This window comes from Hydra vulgaris, chromosome 01 (genome assembly GCF_038396675.1).
Source record: "Hydra vulgaris chromosome 01, alternate assembly HydraT2T_AEP".
NCBI lineage: Eukaryota > Metazoa > Cnidaria > Hydrozoa > Anthoathecata > Hydridae > Hydra > Hydra vulgaris.
Window position 1 is genome coordinate 15,382,719 of NC_088920.1, and position 20,924 is coordinate 15,403,642.

The window sequence follows — 20,924 nt, forward strand, 5'->3', positions numbered from 1 at the left end:
ATTTCTCTAAATTGAAAAAATGCGGCACTTTTATATAAAAAAACTAAATTAGCATTATTTGGTTGCACTCGTTTTGTCCGATACTGTATATATATATATATATATATATATATATATATATATATATATATATATATATATATATATATATATATATATATATAAAAATTTGAATTTTTATTAGAACTTTTATTTTATTACATAAATAAACAGAAATTAATAAAAATTAAGTTATTAAATATATATAATTTATTTTAATTTAAAAAAAATAAATTCCACACCGAGCAAAATAATAGGTGTAAAATAAAAAAGGAAGATGGAAGTCAATAGGGTTGCAAATTATTAATATTTTGTTGCATACCCTTTATTTTTAATACTTCCGTGCATCTTGACGGCATTGAATCCACTAGTTTTCTGCAAACTTCTACAGGAATGCTGTACCAAGCCTCCTGGAGCATCATCCACAGTTCATTTCTATTTTTTGGATTTTGTCCAGAAATTTTAAGTTTTAACTGCCTCCATAAATTTTCAATAGGATTTAGATCCGGTGACTGAGGTGGCCATTCTAAAACTTTTACATTATTTGTCGTAAACCACTCTTTCGCAGCTTTGGATGTATGTTTTGGGTTGCAGTCCTGTTGGAAATGCCAAATTATCGGCATATTTTTTTCTGAAAATGGCAACATGACATTATTTAGTATGTCTACGTATGTATATTGGGTAATAATATCTTTGATCCAAAAAAGTGGCCCCACTCCGTACCAGAAAAAGCAACCCCACACCATTATATTTCCTCCGCCGTGTTTCACTGTTTTCGCAGTGAAGCGAGGTGAAAGTTCTTGCTTTGATGGTCTTCTTACATACTGTTTTCCATCAGAATTAAATAAATTAATCTTAGTTTCATCACTCCACAAAATATTACGCCATTTTTTGGTCATATCTGGTCCCCGCCAAGCAATATGATTTTTTGCAAAATTTTTCTTTTCATAATGTTCTTTCTACTAAGTAATGGTAGTTTCCTCGGAGTTCGAGCTGGCAACTTACTTTCTAAAAGCCTTCTTCTAACTGTCCAAACACTAATATTTTCATTAATTTCATTAAAAATTTTTGTTGCTGGCTTGAATGGGTCTTTTTTTGAAATAATTGTAATGTGATCATCCGTACGCTGACACGTTTTGCGTGGTCTTCCTCTATTCTCACGTGATTTTTCTGGTTTTAAGGCATTTGTAACTTTATTTTAAGAACATCCCATCGTAACTGAAATTTCCTTGAAAGTTTTTCCTTGTTTTCTTAAATTTCTAATAAGTTTTCTTTCTATCGCTGTGCAATGTTTTCCTCGTCCCATTTTATATCTAATTCTAATTCAATACAAATATGATATGTTATTATTTTATATAAGTTGCATAAATATTGACCTTACCTTTATATCAACAACAAATAAAAATAATAAAATGTTTTTAATTCTACAGCAAACAGGTTAAAATAAACACACACCTATTATTTTGCTCCACCAAATTTGTAGGTTAAATATATAAATAGGGTATTCCCCTCATAAATTTGTAAGAAATTGGAAATATACTGCTCTCTGTTATAATAAAATAAGCATAGTTTGTGTAGCAATCAGTTCCTAGATGTCACTTTATAAAATATACTGTAAAATGTCAATTTAAGTGAAATTTATTATTCACACCTATTATTTTGCTCGCCACTGTATATATATATATATATATATATATATATATATATATATATATATATATATATATATATATAAATATATATATATATATATATATATACATATATAAATAAATATATATATATATATATATATTTATATACGTATAGAAAAATAAAAATATTTAGAAAATTTTTACGTTAAATTGTTACATTATAATTGTATTAAAGTGTAAGATAACAATTATACAAACATGTTTGTATAATTGTTAAAAAACAGCCTTAGAGAGATCTATGAATACACCTAATGTAACTTCAAGTAAGTTGATGAAATAAAAAACTATTTTACAAACTCCGTTTGTAAAATAGTTTTTTATTTCATCAACTAGTTGAAGGATTGCGTGTTCAGTTGATGTATTGTTTTGAAAGCCGAATTGCTTGGAGTAAATAAAATTATTTTCTTTAAAAAAAGTATATACTCTATTGTGCATAATTCTTTCAAGTATCTTAGAGAATGTAGAAAGTATTGATATTGGTCTGTAATTGCCTATTTCACTTTTATCTCCTGATTTAAAAATAGGTTTTACTTTCGCAGTTTTCATTTTTTCAGGAAAGATACCTTCTTCTAAGGAGTGTTTAAATATTTTAAATAAAGGAACTTTAAGCTTGTTTTGGCAGTTAATTATAATGTTGCTATTGATATCGTCAATTCCGGTTGCTTTGTTTCTTTTTAGGCTTTTAAAAGGTTTGTTAAATTCTAACATGGTTAGTTTTTCGTTATTCAATTCATTTTTATTACGATCTAAATATTTATCAAAAGATTTATTTACACTTGGAACTTGGGATGCAAGTTTAGATCCTATATTATCAAAGAAGTTGTTAAACTCATTTGCAATGACGTTTTCAACATCAATTGTTTTGAGGTTGATTTTTATAGTTTTAGGAAAGCACGGTTTGTTAATTTTTGGTTCACCAATAATTTCATTATTATAATAATTGCCATTTTTTTCTAGAATCTGTTTGACACTTTTCAAGTAGTTTATTATAATAATTAGCGGCTTTTTTAATTTTCTCAATGAGACTTGCATAACTCTTGTATTCCGATTTAGTTTTATCGCATATTTTTTTTAAGGTACTTTATATAAAATCGTTGTTTCCGCTTAGATGATTTTTTAAGACCTTTAATCAACCAAGGTGAATTTATGTCTTTAAATTTAATTGTTTTTACTACTTTGCACAGTGGGCCAGAATGCACTGTTACTGGACAAAATTCATAACTAATTTAATATTAGAGCTATATTCACTAAAATTAGTATGAGTACTAATATGATGTCTGCGCTTTTTATGAAGGTAATATTTTTTTATTTCGTTGCTATGGATACCTTTATTTTGCTTAGCAACAACCTACTTTTGTTATCTGCAGATATTTTATAAGTGCTATATTCACTAAATTTGGCATGAGTACCAATATGAGATCACACTTCTTACAAAAGTGATAATTTTTTAAATTTAGTTGTTATGGATACTTATATTGCTTAGTTACCGGATACTTTCCTTAGTTACAAAGTGGTAAATTGATATTTGAATATCTTATCGGATTTTTGAATAAAAATTGAGTATTTAGGTAAATAATGTTTTAGGAATAATAAAAGCAAAAAATAGTGCAAGAAAACATTATTAATTTTAAATTACATCAAAAAGTTATAAAACAATAATATCGTTTGAAGATTGTTTAAGTAATTGTAAAACATCTGAAGGAAATGCTTTATGATTTGTTTGGTGTGATGTTGATTTACGCAATGATGAAATAACAGGATCACTGGAAACTAGGAGTCTATTGATAAGATCAGTATTTGTTGCTTTTCTGGATGTTTTTCGGCTGAAATTTTTGCGATAAGATTTAAAGTCTTTATTTCTAGCCTCTTGAGCTTCCTCTGACATAAGTCCGATGGGTAATGTAAGGCTTTTAATTATGTCATGCCCATGTATCAATACTTTGTGAACTGATTGAGCCATGTAATACCATGGATAAAGGGACACATATAGTCTAAAAGTGTCAAAACAATAATCCTTGAACTTTAAGCAGTCTATTTCATATCCTGAAGAGAGCGTTACCAAGATAATGTAAAATCTGAATATAAGGTTTTGGTCAATACCCAGAATTTCAGCTGTTTGTTCATATGATGCAAAAGCACGCCTTAAGGTATTGCCATCATTACTTGTTCCAGAACCACCACTTTTAGGGAAATCAACAACAAGTCCCATTTTGCTCATAAAATCAGTCTGAATCTTTTGTTTAGCTACAGATGCCTTTTCTTTGTGTTCTTTAGATCTTGCTTGCCACTTTCTTGTTTCTTTTTTATATGCAATGTGCAATAACATCTCAAAAAATCGAATCCATGCATGAAGACTGGAAAGACCATATTTGAACTCTCTGTTAGTATAATCTATATTAAGGATATCAAGACTATTCATATTTTTTGGAGAGACACCACACACTGAACAGCATTGGTATGAGTTATTTTTTTCAGATAATATTGTTTGAACCTTCCCATCAATCATTGTAAGTTCAATAATACAATTCACTTCAATAGAAGATCCGCAAACCTCTAATAAAATCATACCCAAACTTTCTATCTCACTTTTAATGTACTGATCTTCTTCAATCACAGATTCCTTGGATTCCATTTTGTATGCAAATCTTATGGGTCTACAATAGGCTGTGGAGGACAACTTTTGATTTCTCCAAATAGGCACCTTTTCGTTGCTGTTGTTAAATCCAGTCAAATCCAATGGGACAAGACAAGTAATAAATAATGATTCTTCACGCTTTAAATCTCTGTTAATGTCGGGTTCTGATAAAACTTGTTTATAAATGCTTTGGCCAGTAGCACCATCAAAACCAGCCTTAAACTTTAGTGTCATTGTTTTTATTGCTTTGTCGTTCAATATTAAGTGCCTTAGCACAGGTTCCTGAACTGCACAGATTCTTTGCAAAGTATGAGTCATTAAATCTTTTAAAGGAACTGAAGCTGAATAGTCCTCCACTGTTATGTTTGCAGGATAACATTTCAATTTTGCATCTCTGACATCATTGTAAGCGGGGTAGATGTTATATTCTTTCTCCAAGGCTCCGCTTCTAATCAATTGATAGGAAGCTTTTGTCAGACTTGCATCAGTTATTAAAGCCAGTGCTTTGTCTGATGAATATTTAGTTGCTTTATCTGTATTTGATATATTTAAAACATTCTAGGCAGCAATAACAACAGATTCATCTCTAAATTTTTTATTAGCAGCAAAAAATAATTCATTGGATAAATGAGATTCAATTAAACAAGATACACGCCGTTTTTTAGTTTTATTAGAACTATTATCAAATGCAACTGGTTTTCGACCACGTCTACTTGCAGTTGGTTCATTGTCTTTTTTTCTGACAATTAAATATTCATTAAGCCAGTTCACAAACTTCTTTTCAAAATTTTTCACAGTATAGTTTGCAGATTTCCACTTTTTTTCCAACAGCATGTCTAAAATCAACGTCTTTAAAATCAGCAAATTTTGGCTGAATAAATTTTAATATATCTTCAGTAATATTTTGTTTTGAAATACTAAGATTGTTTTTTTGGAGAAAATTGTGAATGTCTAAGTTTAACAAAACCATATCTAAATAATTATTGTAACAAGTATTTTGTATTTAAAAGTAAAATGTTATAATATATATGCCGCCTGGACTACTAATACTTGTTAGTAATTAAGTTACTACAAGTGTTAGTAATTAAAATTAAAAGTAATTAAATTACTGTCAGTGTTAGTAATTAAATTACTAACAACTACCGAAAATATGTTGTTGCTATGTTATGCAAAGTAAGGTATCCATAGTAACCAAAAAAAGTTAACCTCATAAGAATTCTGAATCTCATTTTAATACATACCCCCAATATTGTGTATTTAGCGCAAGTAAAATACTGTTAAAACAACGTTAATGTAAAAATGAGTTGTTGCTATGCAAAATTTAGTACCATAGCAACCAAGTTAAAACATACATAAAATCTGAACGGGGATTTAAGGGGACGAGCAATCAATTAAAACTCGATTGAAGCATCATATAGCTCAAATAAATATAAGACAACACATGGCAAATTGTGGTAATTATTAGTTATTGTGCGGCAAAAAATAAGTTTCTTAAGAAATTTTTTTTTTTAATCTGTGATTTTCAAAGTATAACTGAGATAACATGCTATGACAAATTTACTTCACACATTGGTTTTTCTTATCTCTAAATACTCTAGAATAACATGTACTAATTTTTTGTTTCAAAAACGTAAATGTAATTGAAATATAACACAACGTTGATGTCACCGTTAATTACTTATTTATAATTTTTATTTTTTTTTATTTTATCTCAATATTCAAATGCTTAGAGTCCTGGTAACTAAGGGATTTAATATAAATAAATTATCAATAGATTTCTCCTAATATATGTAGATACTAAAATTAAATAGGTTTTCAAGATTAGACAACTAAAATTTTTCCCATTTTGTCCACCTACTGGCCCACTGTGCTTTGGGGAAGTGTTTATCATAAAGAAATAAAAAATTTCTATAAACGTATTATACATTAAATTATCATTTGAGGATTCTAAATTTGACCTGTCAATATTGGCTAACTCACTTTTAAAGTTAACCTGACTATCCAAAGAAAAATGCCGCCTTGTGATTTTTTTTATTTATTTATTTTAATTTTATTTGAGGTATTTATTGAAATAAATTTCGGAAAGTGATCCGATATAGATGTTTTAATTACTCCTTTCTTTAAGGAGATTTCAAATAAAGAATTTGTTAGTATATTATCTATTAGTGTTGCCGAATTTTTTGTAATTCGGGTTGGTTTATTTATAAGAGGAATTACACCAAATCAAAATAAATTATTGTAAAAACTTTGTGTTTCTTTATTATTTTCACAATTTAGAACTGTTCAGTAAAGTTATCAATTGAGAAGTCAAATACGGATTCATCGGAGTCACTTGATTTTTTCTTCTCTAAACTCTTTACAGTAAAATTGTCTAGATTAAATTATTCACTCTGACTTTGAGTTATTGATGATTCTTTATCATATTTTTGATTTTTGAGTTCTAAATTGTGGGAAATAAAAATTAATTTTGATGTTCGGTCATTTGTTAATCTATTCTATTTATGATTGTGGATCCAAGATTGTCAACTAAATGTTCTTTCGACTGCCGCACTTGTTGGTGGAAGAAAACAAAATTCTGAAATTAAATACTTAGCTGTCTAATTTTAAGGCTTACATACTAAATTTACAAACTAAATTTGATCATTCAAATTGATAAATAGCAGTGACAGATCCAGGGGGGATAGGAGTGGGGTATGCATCTTCCCCCACCCGCCCACCAGAATCTGAAAGTCCTAAAATTTCTTAGAAAATGAGGACCTTTTTTTTTTAGAAGATGCAAACGTGGTACAAAATACAATAATATTTCAACTTCACACATACCCCCCCCCTCCCCACCAACACCACCACCACCACCAAAAATTCCGGGATCCGATTTCTGCATCTAAAAAAGCGTTAAAGTGAGTTTAATAAATCATTATTAACAAAGGCTATTTCAAATTATTTCACAAAACTTATCTGGTATCGGACTATTATGAAACATTAAGTAAAAATAATCTCAAAAGATTACCTGTTTCAATGCTGGTCCGAAATACTGATTGAGTTATTGTTACAACAAAATTAATTATTCCTTTATTCCTGCGATTAGTAAAATACAGTAATCAGTAATTCATTTACTAACTAATTAATAATACTGATCGATAAATTGGTTTATTTGCATTTTATTTATCTATTTATTTTTAATTGTTTTCGATTTAAATTCTAATTTTACACATTATACAAATTCTAAATTATTCAAGTTCTAAATTATTCACTTGGTTATATAGAGTTTAAAACTATAAATATTTAGGGAACAAATCAGAATTTATATAAAATCATTTCAAATTTAAGCTACATTTTTCTTGCCTGATATTGCTCCATCCATCACATAAAACTATTACACTTAAGGCAGTTACGACAAGTTCTTTAATAGTTGTTGAGGTTTCATCATAAACTCTATTAAGCAAGGAATTAGACAAGGTATCATGGTTAGGTAATTTAAATGCAGGTTGCAATTTTTCCAAAAACATTGAGCCACAACTTATTTTTAAAAAGTCTCAATGAGCATCATGAGCATCTAGTACCATAGACAGCACGTGCTAAATCAATTTGTGATTCATACTGTAAAGTTTTACATCATGATTTTTATTTGAAGTTATTTTTTATTTTACTGTTTACTTATGTACTTAATTATTGCTAGACTATTCATTGCAATCAATATTTGTAATAACAAAACTAAATACTTACTATTTGTTCATTAGTCATTTTGTCCGAGAAAATATAGGCTGCAATTTTAGTTTTCTGAACTCTTGTCGAAGAATGTAGTTGTTTTAAGGGAGTCAATTCTAATTCATTCTTATTATGTTTAAAGTTTTCGACTCTTGAGGTTGTAGGCCTACTTTGACTTCCACAGAAATTTGAAGTATCAAAGAATGGTTCAATTGGAGTTTGCAATGTAAGAGATGGCGAGCATATTTTTTTTCCGTGCTTCTACTTCTTAAGCGACTAAATTTTCAGGAACAACTTCTTTTATTATTAAGCCAGTTTGAACTTTTTTTTGTTTAAAGAGAACTTTATTTAAATACTTGTTTTTCATTTGGTCACTACATTTCATACAGTTAAATATGTGCTTGGTCATTCGTGTACCATTCTTTGCTCATTTTAGGCTGCCAAATTTGCATACAACTTGTTGAGTTTTAAAACCTCCAGGTTTTACAGATGCCTCATTGAACAATTTAGCAACAAAACATTTCTTTCTGCCTGGCATTTTATTTATATATACTAATTATCTGAAATTATTTTTTTAGAGTTTATGCAGCATTTACAATTTATACTAAATAAAAATATGTAAAATAAAAAATTTTGTCCAATATTCATAATGTTTTCACCTTTAAAATACTGTATTTAAGGGCTTTCTAATGATATATAACATTCTTTTTAAGATATATTAAGTAAATAAGAACTTGAAAGTTGTAATTAAAAAAAATAAGATGTAATTTAGAACTTGAAAGTTGTAAATAAGAAATCATAAGATGTAATTGAGAAGATAAAAGTTGTAATTGAGAAAAGTTTATAATATAGATTGTCAGAAAGAAGTTTTTTGTATATTAAATTTTGTTAGTATTAGTATTAGTATTAAGAATTGCTGTAACTGGTGTGAGCCAGTGAATGTGGTATTAACACACTATGACAGCTGACTTGCTTGATTGCTGCTCATCCAGCAATCAAGACCTGCTTTAAAACTGTTAACTGATTGTGCTTTAACCAACTCGCTTTGCAAGCTATTCCACAAATTAGCCGATCTATTAAATAAAAAGTTTTCACGACAGGCTTGCTTAGTGATTTCTTTGACATATTTAAGGCTGTGACCTCTCGTTTGAGTTTGTTGAATACTAATTTTTTTGATTGTTTCCAAATCGTTAAAAACATTGAAGAATTTAAAAAGTTGAATCATATCTCCTCGTTGCCTCCTTTGTGTCAAGGTAGTCAAGTCAAGAGCTTTTAGACGATACTCATAGTTGCTTATTTTAAGTGATGGTATTAATTGAGTTGCACGATGTTGGTCTCTTTCTAATAACTCAATTTCTCTTTTTCGAATAGGTGACCAAACCTGTACTGCAAACTCTAACAGTGGCTGCACAAAAGAAACATAAAGTATTCTCAGCAGCCTAATATCTAAGCAAACGAAGCATTTTCTATACCGACCCAACATTTGGTTGACTTTGCCTACGCATTTTACAACATGATTTTTCCATTTCAGATTGCTTGAGAAGATTATTCCAAGATAACTTTCAGATTCTGTTATGTTTAACTTTTGATCATTGATATAAAGGGATGATTTTTTGTTATTCCGGCCAAAGTACATGACCATACATTTTGAAATATTAAATTTCACAAGCTGGTCTTGAGTCCACTTAAAAGCTAAATCAAGATCTGATTGCAAAGAAAGAGTTGATGCACTGGAAAGCATTTCATTCAAAATTTTGGTGTCATCTGCATACAGCTTGGTTAGATTTTTTAGAGTTTCAGGCAAATCTTTTATAGTATCTTTGACTGCTTGTTGATTGTTCATGTAGCTGTAGAGAAGCTTTGGATTCATGATGGCTCTTTTTACCAGATTAAACTCAAAGTTTTGTCTCACTTTTTTAATCTCGTCTGCTACATTTTTGCAAATCATTTTGTATTTAGTTTTCAAAACAGGGTCTTTCCATTTACAAGAGCAGTTTTTATATCTTAAATTTTGTTTGCTTCTAATAAGAAATTTTAATCTAGCATTAACCCAGGCTGGTCTAATTTTTAAAGAGCTAAATGTCTTTTTAATTGGAGTGAAATGATAACATGCCACCTCAGTATAAAAAATCAGTTCATCAAACATTTCTTGTACGTTTTTGTTACTGAAGCATTGTATCCAGTCAACATTTGAAATTAGATCAGATATTAGTTCAAAATTCGAATTAGCAAACATAAATCTTTGCTTACTTTTATTGTCACGGATTGCTTTAGCAGACAAGATGAAGCTGAAACATATTATAAGATGGCCTCTGGTTATATTTCTCAGAACAAATTTGAATCTATTTCGTTAACACTTGCTGACTGAGTTGCTCCCAAGTTGTTCATCTGACAGCTGGAAAGTTGGTATGTTAATATGCTGATAAAGAAAATTATCATTTAAAATATCTGTAAATGTATATTCAATTCCATTCTCATTTGAAATTGCATCAACACAGCCATTTGACCAGTTGATTGATGGGAAATTGAAGTCGCCCATGATAAGTAAATCTTTGAACTTATTTTTGTCTATATATTTGCGTGCCAGGCCAAAAACCATATCAAATTCTGCTATATCCAAAAAATCATTTGGCATGTAGATACATCCAAGTAAATACTTGTCATTATCAAAATAAACAACTGCCCACACTTGTTCTAGTTTACAGGGATTTAGAACAGCATCATTTAGTTCATAGGAGTCTAATGAATTGTCTATATATAAACAAACACCACCGCCTTTTCGTCCGTCTGATCTGATTTTTCTGTACAGATGGTAACCTTCAATGTTTACAACTGAATCACTTTTAAACTATGTCTCAGTCACAGAAATTAGATTGGTTTGTATTGTTCAATTACCACTTTAAACTCACTTAACTTGTTATCGAGAGAGGTAGCATTTAGGTATAAACATGACAGCTTTTTAATTTCATTGCAATCTGAAACTGAATTATGTAAACAAATATTGATCTGATTTCTTTTTGAATTTGATGATCTTATTGCCACGGATGCCATACCAAAAGGGGTCATTGTCCGGTCTTACTTGATTCACTTTATTTCTTTCAGTTCTGAGGTTAAAATCTTTGAGTTTCTGAGCCTCAGTCAAATCTGGACTAAGATAAATATCTTTATGTGCAGCATTACTTCTCAATTTTTTAGCTGATGCTAATATTGTGTTGCGAATAATATCCTTAGCTAATTCAACAAGAATTGGACCTGGTTTATTAGTTTTAGATCTCAGCCGTCTAACAAATTTCGGTATTACATTCTCTTGATTTATGAGCTTAAAAATTTCATTTACTTTTGACTCGTCTTCTTTTGATTTCATTTCTATGCTTTCTTAAGTTGATTCCGCCACTCCATAAATAATGACATTTTTTGCTTTTCTTTTTCTTTCGTCTAACTCATTCATAGCTACATTTGTTACCATCAGCTGCTCTGTAGGCTTCTTTTTTTTGTATACCCTGTTTGACAATAAGCGACCAGTCACTTATAGATTTGCTTGACTCAGCTGCTTTATTTATTTCTGTCTTCAGATCTTTAATGTTTTCGTTATCTTCAGTTTTTGTTGATTCTAGTTTTATCACGCGTTCAAAAAGTTCCAAAAAAGCGTTAGAAAGCTGGCTACACCAATTATGAATGTCTTTAGTTGTTTGAGAGTGTGAACCGACACCCAGTTTCGGCCAATTGTCCTGTTTAAGAAAATCTAAATTCATTCCTTAACTGATATTGTCTACTCTATTGATTAAAAGGCTACCACCCTGAATAACAGTGGATTACCTCTTGTTGTGAACTTAAAATTGATAGCTGAGAGGGCTACCACCCTGAATAACAGTGGATTACCTCTTGTTGTGAAATTGATAAAATTGATAACTTATTAACACAAATAGAACTGTTAGTTTTTTTGTGTTTTTTTCCGTCTTGTTTTCTTAGTTTACCTTGTAATTTTAGGTTGGGTCCTAATTTGGTAAAGATGACCATATTGGTTGTTAAAGTAAACTTGTTTAGATCAAGGACGTATAAATATATATAAGCGTTTAATGCATTGTTTAAAAGCCAAGAGCATTTAATGCACTGTTTAAAAGCGCAATTCATTGTTACAAATAACAATAGTAAAACAAAAGAGAACACCTGTTAACTTTTTTAACTTGAGAATATCTAAGGAAAGTATCAACTTTCATTTAGAAAACTTCTTAAAAAAAATTTCGGAAACTAACAGTTTGATGGCCATGGAAATTAACAAATTAAAAAAAAAAAAATATTGACCTTGAAAATCGATCACGCCGTAATAATCTAAGGATTGATGGTTTAACTGAGCTGCCCATGGAATCTTGGAATGACTGTAGAAAGAAAGTTAAAGATCTATTTAGAAACTAACTGGGAATCTTTGAAGACGTAATCATTAAAAGAGCTCACCGCAATGGGAAAACTAATGAAAATCTCCAAGAACAATAATTATTAAACTACTAGACTTTCAAAACAAAAATAAAATCTTAACGCTATCAAAACAACTCAAAGGAACCGGAGTATTCATTTATGAAGGCTATGCGAACGAAATGATGGAAATAAGAAAAAAGCTTTGGGAAGAAAAAAAAAAGGTTTCGAAAGGAAGGTAAATTTGCTATTATCATATATAAGAAAAAATATTCGTCAGAGATTTTCGTAAATAATTTTAATTTTTAACTAAGTTGAGATATGTGAAATAGTTCTGTACTTTACACAGTAACTAATGAAAACAAAAACAAAACAAAAGATTTTGAAACGCTGCGTTGCAACGTCTTCGAAACTGCTAATAATATTTTACTAAATGATTTTTACCACTCTGATGCGCAAATTCTTCACAGAAATAATTTTGATTCGAAATACTTTGAAATAGAAACTTTTAAAACTGAACTCGAAACTTTAAATAATAATTTTACTGCAATACACATAAATATAAGAAGTATAAATAAAAATTTTGATAAACTAAAATACTTTCTAATAGATTGCAACTACTCATTCAGTATGATTTGCATAACTGAAACGTGGTGTTCTGATGAATCATTTCAAACGAACACAAATTTTCAAATTCCAAATTATAAACTAATATCTTTTGAAAAAAAAAAAAAAAAAATAGGGGAGGAGGGATCGCAACGTATATCCGAGATAATCAAGTGTTTAAAGTAAGACAAGACCTCTCCATCTCAGACACTGATAGCGAAGTCTTTACTATTGAGATAACGGGTAATAAATCAAAAAATATTATAATTACCACTTGCTATAGACCTCCAGAAGGTGATATAACTAAATTTTCAAATTTTTTAAATGAAATCTTTCTTAAAATAAATGACAAGGGAAAAAATATTTTCTTTATAGGAGATTTAAATATTAACAGTCTAAACTACAAAGAAAACGCGGTTACTAAACTCTTTTTTGACAATCTGTTTCAATTATGTATCCTTCCAATCATCAACAAACCTACTCGGATAACCCCAATCTTCGTCTCTGCAATAGACAATATATTAACAAATACATTTCTTGAAACTTCTTTAAAAGCAGGAATTATCAAAACCGATTTATCAGACCATTTTCCTATCTATTTTTCATTATCTCAAGATTTAAGAACCTATAACAATCCTAAAACTAAAGTATATAAAAGAAAAATCAATCAGTTCTCTATTAAAATTTTTAAAGACTCGCTATCGGTAGTAAATTGGGATGAAGTGTATCAAGAATGTAACCTTGGACACACAAATTCCGCATATAATTTATTTATAAATATTTTTCTAGATCACTACAATAAACATTTCCCTGTTGAAGAGAAAGAAATAAAGCTAAAGTATCTAAACTGCCCATGGATAGCTAAGGGGATTAAAAAATCATCAAAAACAAAGCAAAAACTCTATATCAAGTATTTAAAACAACAGAAATGAAACTAACTTAACTACATACAAGGAATACAAAAATATATTTGAAAAAATTAGAAAAAATTCAAAAAAAGTATATTATTCAAAACAACTACAAAAAAGCAAAAGTGTTATTAAAAAAACCTGGAACATATTGAAAGAAATAATAGGTAAAAACTATACTAAATCAAATAATTTACCCAATAAAATTATCGTTAATGAAACTGAATATATCGACAAAATGCTGAAAACTTCAATAGCTTTTTGGCAAACATTGGCCCTAATATGGCTTCAAAAATTCAATGCCCTGATATCTCCTTCGAAATCTATATCACAAACCAACCTTTCTGTTTAAATATTTTCTCTGAACTAAACCATGAAGAACTAGAAATTGCAAAAAACTCGCTTAAGACGAATAAGGCCCCTGGGATAGACGGCATTTCTAGCGATATAGTTGTAAATGTGTTTCCGGAGATAAAAGAACCAATTTATGAAGTATTTAAATCTTCAATTATTACAGGATCCGTACCGAATAAATTAAAAATAGCTAAGGTAATACCAATATTTAAAACCTGTGATGCATTTACACTAAACAACTACAGACCTATCTCAGTGCTACCTGTATTTTCAAAACTTTTGGAGAGAGTAATATACAATAAACTGTATAAATATCTAACAAATAACAAAATCCTAAATGAAAAACAGTTTGGCTTCCAAAAGCAACATTCAACCGAACACGCAATTCTTGATCTTATAAATAATATAAATGACTCCTTTGAATACAAAAAATACGTCCTTGGAGTCTTTGTTGATTTATCTAAGGCATTTGACACGGTAGATCGCGCTCTCTTAATTAGGAAAATGGAAAAATATGGGATAAAAGGTGTTGCACTAAACTGGTTCAAAAATTTTTTACTAGACAGAAAACAATGCGTTATTGCTTATGGAAAAAAATTTTCAAAATTACTCAAAATAAAATGCAGTGTCCCCCAAGGTTCCATTCTTGCACCTCTTTTGTTTTTAATATACATAAACACAAGTCAGAAATTTAAGGTTTAAGTTTACTATCCGAGTACCCCAAAAATGTTAACAAATATAATAAGTGGGGCATCTGGACACTTCATTATCATATTTAGAAAAATCTGGGAGGTATCACATTTTTAGAAAATTGACATCAGCTAAAAAGTCATTATTTTCGTACTTAAAAAAACTAAATATATTGACGGAACAGTAAAATTAGCATAAAATAACTTTATATTCCAAGTTTTTATGCTCTTAAATTTTGTATTTACACATCAACTTCATTAGACAGCTCTTAGATATATCTAAGTTGGTGAAAAAGGTTTAGATATGCTTGAATTATATTAGGAACATAGTATGCTTTGTAAAGTAGAACATATTGATAGTATTTAAATAATTTATTAGTATTGTAATATAGTAAAATATTAGTACTGTATGTCTAATAACCTAATATATATAAATAATAATAATATAATAAATAATAAATAAAATATTTTTAAAACTGTTTGTACTAATATATTTATAATGTCTTTTTGAATAAATCTACAAATTTTTTTAACTAAAGATTTCAATAATGTTTATGTTTTCATGTACAATTAATGTTCAGTAACTTATAAATTATTTGAACTGAACACTTCAGCAATTCTTTTGCTTCTTTCCTTATGTTTGTTGCTGTACTGCGAGACTCCGAACCTGTTTATTACACTTTTCATCTTGGAATGGCAAGATTCAGATGTCTGCTCATTAAACTGCCCAAGGGAAAGGCCACTCAAATCAACAAATGTTTCCAGATGTGCTGTTACAGCATGTACTTTCCAAGTAACCGTGAGCTGTTTACCTAAAAACTAAAAAAGCTTACTATAAATATGTTTATCAATAGCTTGGTTTTAAATACAAAGGGTAAAGAAAACAGCAATTACCTCTCTGCAATAGTCTTACGCATCCTTATAGCTTTGTGTAAAACTTTCAATTAAAATTGAATAGTTTGGGTCAAGTTTATAGCCAAAGACACCATGAACAACCTTATTAAATTTTCTCATTGTTTCTAAGAGAGTCTCTACACGTGTTTCCTTCAAATGTTCCTCCATGGTAACCTTTTCGAAGACATCGAATGCTCTTGACCCAATCTATAAATCCAGGCCAAAATTGCATTATAAATGCTGCCACATAGTTAACAAATCCCATCAGAAGGTGAAGTTCTGGTAATGGAATCTCTCTTATTATACTTAGGGATTTGTCTTCTATCTTAAGCAGACAAGGATTAATGACATTCTAAATATATGGAAATAAATTTTTTTTAACCTATTTAAAATGATAAAATGGTCCTTGGTTGGATCAAACAGATTTACTATAACTTTCAGTGATCCTCCACCTATAATATATATATATATATATATATATATATATATATATATATATATATATATATATATATATATATATATATATATATATATATATATATATATATATATATACTTACACACATACATATTTGTATATAAATATGTACAAATAATATTTTTTAAAACAAGTTTTCAAAGAGACGATAATTAAAATATCATAAGTATTATAAATTAAATAAATTAAATATAAATACCTGAATCTATTCCAACCTTTACAAATGTGTTTTATGGAACCTGCCCTCGATATTTCATTACAAAATCCAGAAATGCTGTAATATCTTCAATATCAATACCAAGTGGCTCTTCACTGTAGCGTAGTCATTATCATTTTCTTTTTCTTGAAAGTCTAATAAATCAGTGACATAAAAGTTGGAAAGTAGTTTACTTTTTTCATCCAGGGCTTTCTCCATGTTTGACTCAATCTTTACACCGCTTCTCCTCAAAGTTTTTAACATTTCATGTGACTTCAATTGACTAAGTCCTAAGGTATTTACCAAAACTTCTACTTTATTATAAGGAATCTTTCTCTGGTCACTTTCCCGAGTACCGAGTGTAATATGAATACTTTTACCTCCTTAATATAATATAAACTGTTATTTTAAGAACGTACATAACAGCTATTTTTATTTAACAATATTTTACCTGTTCTGAGAATGGCTTGAGCTCCTAGACTTTGCCCTTGATCAGAATAAATTTCTTTAAGAAGGGAAGAAGCTACTTGTTCTTTTACTTTTTTAGAAATTTTAGAAATACTCTCAGAAAGATTTGTGCTACTCTTTAAAGGGGAACATTTGTGGGGTTTACCTTTAGCAATTTCACATAAACATATTTGGCAAAGTTTCAGTGTTGAGCTAGTTCCCTTTTTCATACTTTTGTTTAACAATCTATTTCTTCCTTGACTGCCTATACTGCATAATACTGAGCAATCTCTTGAGGTTTGCAAGCTAGACAAATCAGAATTTTTCCATTTTAAAGAAACTGTGTCTGCAATAGTTTTACCAGCCTTACAGAGATACAAGTTTTTCTTGCAACCTGGGCATAATCCTGTAGGGTAGGCAAATACTTTAAGTGAAAACTCAGGCTTACAGAAAACTTGAACCAGACCTTCCAAATTTTTATTAACTGGAACGCATTTGTTGTTCTTTTCAAGGCAGCAATAGCAAATGATCTTTTGAAAAAGTACATGATTTCTTTTAAAATGGTATTCTCTCTTCTCCTATGAAAGCAGAGGAGCCATAGATTCTATATATTAGGTATCTATAATAAAATAAAAATAAAAATGCGTAGTCAAAAAGAAACATTTTTAATAAAAAATGTTTTTTTGACCAACTTTGTGTATTCTAATAATGTTTATGTATAAATATTAAATTAAAGACCTTGAAAAGTTGGTATATGAACATTTTTTTAAATAAACTTCAACTTTCTGTCAGTATATTTAGTTTTTTTAAGTACGAAAATAATGACTTTTTAGCAGATTTTTCAGATGTCAATTTTCTAAAAATGTGATACCCACCAGGTTTTTCTAAATATGAAAATAAAGTGTCCAGATGCCCCACTTACTTAACATTTTTGGGTTACTCGGATAGTAAACTTAAAACTTAAATTTCTGACCTGTGAAATCCAATTTACTTGAGGCTTTAGGAAGATCGTTTATAAACGATCTTCCTAAAGCCTCAAGTAAATTGGATTTCATAATGTTCGCGGACGACACCAACTTATTTTATGCATCCTCATCAATTACAGAACTTTATGAAACTACAAATACTGAACTTGAAAAAATAAACAGTTGGTTAAAATCTAACAAATTATCGCTAAACACAGAAAAAACCAAATACATTCTTTTTCATTCTAACCTTAAAAAAATACCACCCAATTTACCTTCGCTAAATATAGATAGTAAAGAAATAGAGAAAACCCAAGCAACTAAATTTCTTGGGATACTTATTGATGAGAACATCTCATGGAAATCACATATCAAAAAACATTGGTATCCTCTACAAAGCTAGTTCTATACTGTCTCCTGATAATTTAAAGTTTCTATACTTCTCGTTTAAACAAAGCTACTACATATACGCTAATGTTGCATGGGCGAGTACTCATAGATCCAAACTAACCACACTATATCGAAAACAAAAACATGCTGAAAGAATAGTTTTTAATAACGACTCTTGCATGCTGAGCCACTTTTAAAAAAATTGAAAGCATTAAATGTATATCAAATCAATATATTCCAAAATTTGTTATTTATGCTCAAATATAAACTTGGACTTGTTCCTTCTTACATTTTCAAAGAATTTTTTCCAAAATAGCAAAAATAGATACCATACCAGAGGAACGGGATACTTCAACGTACTTTTTAAAAAAACTAATTTCTCGCACTTTTCCATTTCGTACCGTGGTCCTTATCTATATAACAAATTAATATAAAAAAATACTCAACTGGAAAAATCGAATAACTTAAATACTCTGAAAACGTTATTAAAAGATCTCATTTTAAACACTATCAACTTAATGATTTTTTATTAACCCCAAAACATTTAAAACTATGTATAAAACTAACTTTGTTCCGAAACCAATGTAAACTCTAATAACTCAAAAAACTCTAAATAACTCAAAAACAACAGAAATGACAAAAACACAAAAACATATAATAGGCTTATTTATCAACACTCGAACGACTATATATTACCTATTTAGCAAATCGTGTACTTACTTATATTTATGTGTATTGAAATAAAATTAAAAAATTAAAAAGTTCTTTTTGTCTGCATTCTTTGTTTTTTGCATTTTGGATTTTTATTCTCATTCTGCCGAAAACCGATAACGTTATTTTGATTTTTTTTTTTAAAAAAAAAACAACTTATTTTAAATAAAAGCATCCAAAAATATTAGTAACGCATAGCGGTTTCTTGATGACAAGACCGTCGGTCTTCTGCAAGTTTTCCGCGTTTTTTGAAGTAATTTTTAATACTTTACAGTTTTACTTTATATATTTTTTGTATAACGTAACTTTGTACAGTCAACTCTCGATATCTCGAACACTAAGGGGACCGGAAAAAAAGTTCGAGATATCGAGAGTTCGAGATATCAAGAAAAGGGTTGAAAATAAATAAAATTGCCCGACTTTCGTTAAAAAAGAAGTTATTTTTCTGACAAAAATCATTAACAACAAAAACTACAACTTTTGGAAAAAATCTGTTATCTGATATTGCTTTAAATTATCCATCTTTTCCATCTTCATTAAATCCTCAAGTTTTAGTGCTAGGGATTGTATTTCATTTCCGTATTTTGAGCTGTATAGCGAAACATTTTGAATTGTTTCAAAAGCAATTTCTAATTGAATATCAGATGGGCGTGGCGGGGCTTCGACGTCAATAGCTTCGTCAACGCTATCTTCAACTTCATTATCGTCGTTTTCAAAATTAGGGTCTAAAATCTGAGCAATGATTTCAGCATCAGTAGCAAGTGAACCGGTGGTTACTACATCGCAATCTAAACCAATGTAAGATTCCGCTGAGAGATCTTCTTGGACGGCACGAGGATCTAACTCTCGCAAACAGTTAAGTTCTTCTGTCAAAAATTTAAAAGAATGATCATCATCAGCTTTTTCAATACTCTTGTTTGTTTTGCTGATACCAGCTTTTTTAAAGCAGTTGATGACAGTCTCCTTCGACACAGCATTCATCGAAGAAACAAGATCTTTCATTGCTTGAAGTATAAAAATTTTTGGCATGGGTTCGTTATTATCGACAGCCTTGATACACAAACGCACAATTTTGTGACGATAATGAGCTTTAAGACTTCGTATTACGCCTTGATCCATGGGCTGAAGGACAGATGTGGTGTTAGGGGGGGAAAATATTAGGTTGATGTTGCTTAGCCCTTCAATGTGTGGGTGGGCAGAACAGTTATCCACCAGGAGTGCTACTTTCCTGTCTTGAGCACGAAAAAATGAGTCAAGTTTCATTACCCATTCTGTAAAAAGGTCTCCGGTCATCCAACTTTTTAGCTGATTTTTATATGTGCAAGGAAGTTGTTTAATGTGCTTAAAACACCGTGGGTTTTTAGATTTTCCAATAACAAACATAGGTAATTTTTCTCCCGTTGCACTCCCTGCTGCTATGCCTGTTAGTCTGACTTGACTATTTTTTCCCCCAAAACATTTTTCTCGTGATAATTGGTATGTTTTGTTTGGTAGGCACTGGTAAAATAGTCCAAACTCATCGGCATTGAAAATGTTTTCAAGCGTGTATATGGCCTTGTCTACATTTTTGAAATTACCACTACGAAGTTTCTTCCGTTTAGATTTTGTGCCATTTTTTTGTGTTCTTTGGGACTCCATACTTTTTGGCAACCTCTTTGTTAGACATCCCAGTCTCTAGGTCTTTTAATGCCTTGCCTTTTTCTATTATATATTTGTTCGTGAGTTTTCGTTTAACGACCGGCATGTTGCTGCGTTTGACAAAAAGAATAAATTATATATTAAAGGAAAACTTTTCAGAAA

At 29.6% G+C, this 20,924-nt stretch overlaps 3 protein-coding genes across 3 annotated transcripts; all 3 read right to left on the minus strand.

Moving 5' to 3' along the window:
* Positions 1-9,028: 9,028 nt before the first annotated feature.
* Positions 9,029-10,309, minus strand: LOC136074142 (uncharacterized). The gene has a single exon (XM_065786445.1). The coding sequence runs from the start codon at positions 10,307-10,309 to the stop codon at positions 9,029-9,031; it is 1,281 nt and encodes a 426-aa protein (XP_065642517.1).
* A 6,362-nt stretch (positions 10,310-16,671) lies between these two features.
* Positions 16,672-18,807, minus strand: LOC136074143 (uncharacterized). Its single transcript, XM_065786447.1, has 4 exons — positions 18,748-18,807; positions 18,535-18,603; positions 17,063-17,636; positions 16,672-16,994 (listed from the first exon to the last, which is right to left on the minus strand). The coding sequence occupies exons 1-4, from the start codon at positions 18,805-18,807 to the stop codon at positions 16,672-16,674; spliced, it is 1,026 nt and encodes a 341-aa protein (XP_065642519.1).
* Positions 18,808-19,595: 788 nt separating this feature from the next.
* On the minus strand, positions 19,596-20,762 carry LOC136074144 (tigger transposable element-derived protein 6-like). The gene has a single exon (XM_065786448.1). It carries the CDS (start codon positions 20,760-20,762, stop codon positions 19,596-19,598), a length of 1,167 nt encoding a protein of 388 aa, XP_065642520.1.
* Positions 20,763-20,924: the final 162 nt, after the last annotated feature.